Source organism: Ostrinia nubilalis, chromosome 16 (assembly GCF_963855985.1).
Source record: "Ostrinia nubilalis chromosome 16, ilOstNubi1.1, whole genome shotgun sequence".
Classification (NCBI taxonomy): Eukaryota; Metazoa; Arthropoda; class Insecta; order Lepidoptera; family Crambidae; genus Ostrinia; species Ostrinia nubilalis.
In genome coordinates this window covers 13,798,621-13,806,999 of record NC_087103.1, presented here as the reverse complement: position 1 = coordinate 13,806,999, position 8,379 = coordinate 13,798,621, and the positions used below count along the sequence as shown (strand labels likewise).

At 40.9% G+C, this 8,379-nt stretch overlaps 1 protein-coding gene across 1 annotated transcript; it reads right to left on the bottom strand.

Annotated features, from left to right (window-relative positions):
- Window positions 1–6,114: 6,114 nt before the first annotated feature.
- Window positions 6,115–8,308, bottom strand: LOC135079179 (uncharacterized). The gene is made up of 2 exons (XM_063973768.1): window positions 8,185–8,308; window positions 6,115–8,101 (listed from the first exon to the last, which is right to left on the bottom strand). Exons 1-2 carry the CDS (start codon window positions 8,291–8,293, stop codon window positions 6,210–6,212), a joined length of 2,001 nt encoding a protein of 666 aa, XP_063829838.1. The 5' UTR covers window positions 8,294–8,308; the 3' UTR covers window positions 6,115–6,209.
- Window positions 8,309–8,379: the final 71 nt, after the last annotated feature.

Genomic DNA, 8,379 nt, shown 5'->3' with positions numbered 1-8,379 from the left:
TGATGCAATAGATTTTAAGTTAGTTTTAGGAGCAGCCAGTAGAGGAAACTCGCTTATGTAGTTTTTGATAACTGGGCTACTCTTAGTAGCCGCAGCACTGCTGGAGACCATATTAGCGTAAGTTAATTTATTTTTTTTATCTTCCATTTTTTGTTTTTTGACAGGACAGTCCCGTGAAATCGCAAGATGAGCTCCTTGACAGTTTATGCATTTGGCTATTTTATTTGAAGTACATTCAGAAAAATGATGTTCTTCAGAACATATTGAGCATTTTTGCACAGATTTACAAATTTTAGCACCATGGTTGAATTTGAAACACTTGAAGCATTGCAACAATGGAGCGTTGTATGGGAATACTCTGAACCTAAAAAGGTCTAGATACACATGTTCGGGTAACACAGTTGATAAAAATGTGATAGACACAGACTGGAAGGGCTTTATTTCGCCGTTGTCTTTTTTGGTGAACCTACGTACACCTATGATCTCGTAAGATGACAAGAGTTTCTTAAAAAGTTCCTCATTGCTGATACTAGTGGGTACAAAGCGAAGCACGCCGACTGTTTCTACTGCTGTGGCTGGGATGTATGCCTTGAGTTGGTGTTTGGTTAGGAAGGGATCGTTTTTCAGGAAGTTATTGGCATTACTAGACTGGGAAAATGTGACACATATTTTATTGGCGTTAATTCTTTTAAGATTGGTAATGCCCTTGATTTCATTTTTGAAAAGGTTGGTAGTCAGGATGGGATTGTTGTTCCCGATCTTCTCATTCTCTTTCGTGCTTTCCACAAATACAGAAAACTCGCCACTCACCGTGTTCTCCGCGAATAGCCTTCTATACCCTGGTTTTACGTACGGTTTGTAGAAATCTTCATCTGCACTCGTATAGGTGTGATCTCTATTTGGTGCCTTCCTTTTTTCCTTGCCCCTGGGCGGGTCCTTACCGTCCCCGTCCGGCATAGTCGAGTTTTAAGTTGACTTAACGACTTCCAATAGATAGATAACTATTTATAACACAAAAAGAGAAAAATACAAAATTGGCTTCGAAAATCGCGCCTAGTGCGTTCAAAAGCCCGCCAAAAAAAAAAACAACGACGTTTAGTATTATGCAGTGTTGCCAGAAGGTTACTTTTGTAACCTTTTAGGTTACTTTTGAACTGCATTGGTTACTTTTAGGTTACACTAATGAAAAGGTTACTTTTAGGTGATTTTTCAGAAATTGTAGAATTAACTTTTACAGGTTATTCAGTAAAAAATATTAATAGTGACATTTAAAAATAATGTCATAAATTGCATTTAAACATGAATTTGATTTATTTTGTTAAAAAAAAATAGTATTAGCGATGTTTTTCGATAATAAAACGCAAATCCATGAAACGTTTTTATACGAACGGTCACTTTTCGGGTCTTTCATGGAATGGTCAAAATTTCAAATTTAGGTAAACGATAGATGATCAATAAATTGTATTCATTTCCATGAACAACCTTACACAATCGCTCCGCAACCCCCCCCCCCCCCCCCCCCGTATGAAGGTTACTTTTTATTCAAAAAGGTTACTTTTTCTTATATTTCTGGTAATTTCTGACAAGACCCGACTGGCAACACTGGTATTATGTATTTTATACAGCCTGGACGTTGACAAACAGCCAAGGCGGGAACAAACCGAAACTTGATGTGGTTTGGTTAGGTGAGGGGTGCCTCCACTCTTCCAGTGAAAGAGGTTTCTCTATCCCTCTGCAATGAAGAATGTTCACTAATTTTGTTTTTTAGCTTTCTGTATTCACTGTTAAAAATAAAAAATACACGTGAAAGAATTATTTCGATACGTCAATTAGTTTCCAAGTTAATGAATTTTAAAAGTGCGGGCGGCGGCCGGCCCGCCATTTTAAGCCGGGTTGACACGTTACGAGACAGCTCGGACCGAGTCACGTCCGAGTACACTCGTACGAGTCAGCGTCATACGAGTGTACTCCTAATAGTGGTTTACACGTTCATAGTGTACTCTTATCAAAGCTCATTCAATTTTGCACCAATTTTGTGTCAACTCTCGGAAAACACTGATCTGCTCAACATGGAACAGATTGATCTGCTGTTGCAAGGTATCACAGTTGTTGCAGATATACTAATAAAGGTTCTATATTGGCTCACATAAAATTTTAAATCCTATTCTTTGTCTTACTACCGATTTGTGTTCATAATAATCTCTCTTCATAATTTTATTTTTCATACTTTTTTTATTCATACATTTTTATTACTACCATCGGAGCTCATAACAGTTAGTAATCATAATTTTTTTATCAATACTGTTACTACTAAGAACCATTTAAAATACATAATTTTTATTTTCAGATCTTTTTTTTTTCATAACATTCATTGATCATATTGTTTTAATTAATAATGTTGTTACTAAGAACATACTTCAACTCATAATGTTGTTGTTCAGAATAATTTACTTTATAACAGACATACTCGTATCTTTAAAAAAATCATATATAATTTAATAGAGTAGATAAGCATGCAGAGCATGCAGCATGCATTGATATCTCCTCGTCTCCGGCGCTGCCGGATGTGCAGCCCTTCCGCCCTTGCGTAACGAGGCTCAGGCACCCACGCTTGCTTCCGCAGCTTCGGCTTTTTGGATCGCCATCGGCGCCTTCGGCGCCTCGGCGACCAGCCTCAGCCTCGTTACAGCGGGCGAGGGCTCCCTCCGCGCCTCCGGCTTTTAAATTACACTCTAGGGGTAGGGCAGACAAGACTACGTGGAGTCGGTTTTGCAGCGATTCGTTTCTGTCACGTTAGTTTTGTGGCACAAAATATTGCCTGTTTTGGACCATTTCAAATTAATTTAATGTTAAAATACGATTTAATACGAATATAGACATCATGATTTTCAATAATATGGATAAATACACTTATGAGTAATAAATTTATGAAAACAAATATTAGGATACATTACATTTATGAATATTATAGTTATTTATTCGAATGATTATGAGTTTTGATCATTAGTATAGAAAAATATATGAAAACAAATATTAGTAAAAACTAAGTGTATGATTAGTGATATTATGAATATCAATGATTATGTTTTTAAATATGTAGGTTTTAAATTTTTTATGAAGAATGATCATTATGTTATCAAATTGTATGAGAAATATTTTCGGACCTTCAATGATAGGAATTGAAAAGTTATGTAAGAAAATGCGCTACCACTAATAAAAGAATTGAACAATATAATGCGCTCAATAGCGGCATTTCGGGCATCTTTGATTTTATACTCTTTAAGTCTCACGTTCCACAGCACTTCTTCTTCTTCATACAGTTCCACGAACCTGACAGTATCACATTCCGACCACTTTTTCCTTGACGCCGCCATTATTTTTAATTAAAATTGTCCGAGCTCAGATCCGAGTGATAGAAAAAATAGAGCAGCGTCCTAGTCCGCTCTGTCATAGTACATTCGTACGAGTGCGCTCGGATTACATGTTTACACGATACGAGTAGCGTCCGAGTAGTAATCCGAGTCCACTCGGTCCGAACTGACTCTTATCGTGTCAACCCGGCTTTATGCGCGTGACGTCATATTACAGTGACTGGCTCATATTTGTATGGGTGGAATCTTGCAAGCTGAATTAAGACCCACTTCCAGGCAACCGATTAAGCTGAAATTTCGCAAACACATGTGATTTGGATGACCATGCAATATTATGATGACATGGAGCTGGTCTGATGATGGAGATGGAAGGTGGCCATAGGAACTCTATAATAAAACGACTTAAATCCATCGAGTTTGGGCTCGTTCGTTTTGTATTGATGAGTACTTTAATTCTTTATAGTAATCAGGGTCTAATAATGGAGCTGGAAGGTAATTCGCAATAAAACGACACAATCGCATCAAGTTTGAATTTGGTTCAATTTTAATTTCTGTGATGGGTCTGGGTGTTAATATGTATAATAAGTTTGTATTTACAAAAAAAAATGTATTTAAGTATGTTTATATCCGTTTTCTAGTGAGCGGACACTGTGAATGTACGTCACGCGGGGTCACGTGACCGTTAGCGGGACTCAATATAAGGTGTTATTTTTTATACTGATCATACTTTACCAACGCATCTAATAAAATCATACAAATACAACCCAAGTGTTTTTAAAAAAAAATTCAGGCTAGTTTTTGTTTTTACTTTTCCTAACAAAAAAAAGATATTATTTTTACAACCATCCTGTCTTCACTCACTGCCTCTCTCTCTTTCTTTACTCATTTCATTCATACGAGTACGAACAATGGGCGCGCGCGTTCATTCAACGTTCACACACATAAAGGTTAGATTACACTAAACCTACGTTACCAAAAATTATCACTCGTGAGTATGTACGATGTTACGTCATGTTAATAGGTACTACGCGCTGGGAGAAATAAAATCTAGCCACATAGGTAGGTAAATAAGTGTAGGTATTTTCATTAGTGTAATAGCGGGGGACTTTTCCAACGAACCGAGGCGAATCATCCGCGTTAAACTAGAAATTTAGAAAAGGATAGAAATTGGAATTCAATATCTACGGTTTCGTAATGCCTACGCAATTTATTTAGAGACGTAATAAAAAAATTGATAGGTAGGTACATACCTATCACTACTTCGCTTCGCGTCAGTGGAAATGCACCCTAATATTGAATATGATTATGTGTTGTAAATAAAACTCACTGATCAATTTTCCTGGTTTTAATTCCTAAATTATGATTTGCCATCACACTTTAGATTCATTGATTTTACTTATTCACACATTTACCTATTTTGAATGTTGTTATTTAAAGTTCCTAGGTTATTATTACACTAATCGCAATACATTTTGAATGTCAAGCCTTTGTTGAATGTTCACGTAAACACTGTCTTGCACTATCTAATCTAGCCACGATCGAATTGAAATAATGCTTCCGGGCTGCACACTTGCTTGCTGTTCACTAGACACCACGTCGGATGTTGTATTCACAATTCGCGCACTAACTTTTTTACGGAAAAAGTCCCTTTCGCGTAAACAAGCACTCATCTGTCCAAATCACACTGTAGGTATGTACCTAGGTAGACTTCGCAATAACCATCGATAGAACTCGGTCCCGGTCGTGGCCCTCTGGCAACAACTCCTTGATAAGGCATTCCGTATTTTTACGCAAAAGCCGCCGTCTGCGGCGCTCGCATCTGGGTACCGCCAGCACTGTGCCGGTGATTGAAATTGAAATCCAGAACTTCGTCCTCGAAGCGCACGGGATCTCGTCAAGTCAGGATACGGCTGCGCTCCCTGAAGCGCTGCGCGGCTCCAAACAAGCAAGGTGTGAAGGTTTTCGACTCGTTAATGTTTCTCGTCGGCCAGTTAGTGTGCCCGAAACATAATTTCACCTGCGTTTTGTTATTTATCAAGCGCGGCATTGTAATAACTCGCACACACACACTGCAATACGTTTGGGCACAACATTGGACTGACTGGGACGATTGTTTATGTTGTGGCGCTCCCGCATGCCGATCGGCGACTCGGCGCGGGCTGTGGGCGCGGAGCGACTGGCTGGCATATCAATATGGCCGACTCACGCGGCGCGGCACGTGGCAGCGGTCGTTGCCCTCGGCCGGCTACTACGATAGTGCGTAAACGAATACTCTGCGCGCTCAAAGGATGATTTATTTTTTATTTTTTTCGAAACATTCTTTGTCGTTTTACTCGAAAACTAGCCTGAATTTTTTTTTAAAAACTCTTGGGTTGTATTTGTATGATTTTATTAGATGCGTTGGTAAAGTATGATCAGTATAAAAAATAACACCTTATATTTAAGCGAACTTTGAATGCCTATAAAATCATAACTACTGGGTATTTTTGAATAAAATAAAAACTAATGTATTTGTAAATGTAAAAGCCTAACTGTAACATAGGTTTCAAGTGATTTTGCATACCTAGTAACATTCTCAATTCCGCACACTCTCTCTAGGAACCAAACCTACTTATGGTTAAGCACTATAAGGAGTCTTGTGCTATGGAACGTTTCATATTATCTTTTTACCCGACTGCACCAAAAGGAGGGTTATGTTTTTGTTGCACCTGTCTGAAGTAATACGCAACAATAAAACTAGATATTGTAATAAATACTTGTATTTTTCAACTAAACAATAAATACCAAAATAAATAAGTTTCATATAAAGACATCCAAATAAAAGCTTACATTCACAGTTCAGACATGGTACACAAGTTCTGGAAACGACAAGGCAGCAAATACAGTCAAAACCAGCATCGAGTAAATTGTTACTAAAAGATCGCGCTTCATTTTAATTAATGGATCAAAGTCTGAACTCTTGTGGTAATTGGTATAATTGCTAAATAAATTCATCTCAGTTTTAGCTTTGTGCACCTCCATGATTGATACATTTTCAATAACAACATCACTGTATACCTCCACCTGCTGTTCAGTAAAAGTCTCCACACGTTTCTCGCTATCAGGATACGCAATCACAGGCGTTTCACAGATTTGAGTAGTTTTAGACTCTTCTGTGATTTCCATAATCTTTTTACAATTTAAGGTAGAGTCCGCACACGCACTTTCATAGTCTTCGAGCGAAAACATTGTTTGGCTTGATGGCTTACTCAGAATCCCGATTAGAGAATTAGTGACATTAGTGCTGTGAGTTATGGTAATAGGGAAAAACGTTGATGGCACGTCAGTAAAAGTACTCGTGTATTCCCTCACTGGGAAATCAGCGCCAACTTCTTTGTCCACGTGAATCGGTATTTCGTGACGCAGTACGCTTTTTAAGCTGGTAGTCAGTCGCGGAATCCCAATCTTCTCCTCAATCGACTCTTTATCGCCATCGGACAAGTACAGAGAATAAATACTCGGGCTAGATTCCAACTGCCTCATTTTGTCCAAGGATGCGATGGAGACCAATTCGTGAGAGTCAATATTTTTCGCCGTATCCTTCATTGCATCGTTGCCATTTATGACATCCTCCAGCTCTTTGCAATCCTGCTCGTCCGCATATTGTACAGTGTCAGTGATATGGCCCGTGGTTATTTTCTGGATTTCGTTCAGAAGTCCAACAAGCATGTCCAAAGATGAAGTGCAATCTATACTTTCAGCGTTACTTTCAGTCTTCACCTTTTCGACTTCGGTCTGGCGTTTTTCTGGTACTACAATTGAACAGTCGCCACAAGTTTTTTCAATATTATCAAACAGACGAGCTTCCGTGGAAACCGACGCAATACTCATTTGCTTCATTCTCATTACAGGCATCGCGTCAGCAGTATTCAGAGACGATGCTGTATTATCTTGAGTATCGCACTTCGACTGTGATCCCTTAAAACACTGACTCGTCTTATCAGACTTTTTGTTTTTTGTGGACGAGCTGCTCAGAGAGATTCCCAGTTTGAAAATATTGTCCAAGGATTTGATCGCCGTATTCGGTTCGCAGTAGGCCGCGTGGTAATCGGGGAACGCGTACCCGACGGTCGCGATTTGCATCGGGATGTTGCTGCGAAAATTCCAACCCAGTTGAGAATTTCCAAGGGCTGGCAACGTGTTTAAATCTGCGGAGACGTCAGAGCGGGAGCTGCTCAGTTTCAGGCTTTTGGATATCGAAGATTTGAGCACAACGTCGCCGGAACGGACGACCAGCGCTCGCTGCAACGATCGCTTGGGCGTCAGCGCGAAGTCGTTCATTCTCAGCTGCCGAAAGGATCCCACCGACACGCGGCCGTGGAGGGCGTCCTCCAGCTTCTGGAGCTCGCCGGAGGAAACGTTCGACTCGCGGTCGTACTTCGTTTCCGAGGATTTGGACTCCTCTTCGGGCGTGAGGTCCCGCTTGTCCTGGAAGCTCTCGACGGCCGTCTCGACGTTCTTGTCCTCGAATATGTCGGCGCGGTAGTCGGAGTCGACGGAGGAGGCCTGGCGCGAGAGGTTCCCGAGGGAGTAGGCGTCGGGCTCGTCGGGGTCGCGCGAGCTGCTCTCGCGGCTCTCGCGCAGCGCCGACAGCGGCGCGGGCGCGGCGTGGATCATGCTGTCGATGATGCTGTGCAGCTTGCTGCCGATCGCCGTCGACTCCTCCGCCGTCGGGGACGACGCGACTGACGCTGCGAACGATTAAAATTAAATAATTTCTGTTTTCCTTTGCACATTCCCGATAGGAAAATGAGAGGGTGGACGATGAACGTACACAGGTCGAGGTCCGTGGGCACGAGCGGCACGCGCGCCTTGTGCACGCCGAGCGCGTGCGGCGACGAGCGGCGGAAGTGGCTCTTCACGTACGACTCTACCGCCACCATCTTGTTTTTCCTGGCAGAGGTTTGTCGATGTTAATAAATAAAGCTACCAAACGTATACGACTTCAGATTTCAATCACAAGTCAGCG

What these genes read in the sequence shown, in the direction of transcription:
- LOC135079179 (XM_063973768.1), bottom strand. Translation starts at nt 8,293, where the DNA reads ATGGTGGCGGTAGAGTCGTACGTGAAGAGCCACTTCCGCCGCTCGTCG. An exon ending in GCCCACGGACCTCGACCTGT is followed by an intron (nt 8,102 to 8,184) that starts GTACGTTCATCG and finishes AATCGTTCGCAG; the next exon opens with CGTCAGTCGCGTCGTCCCCG.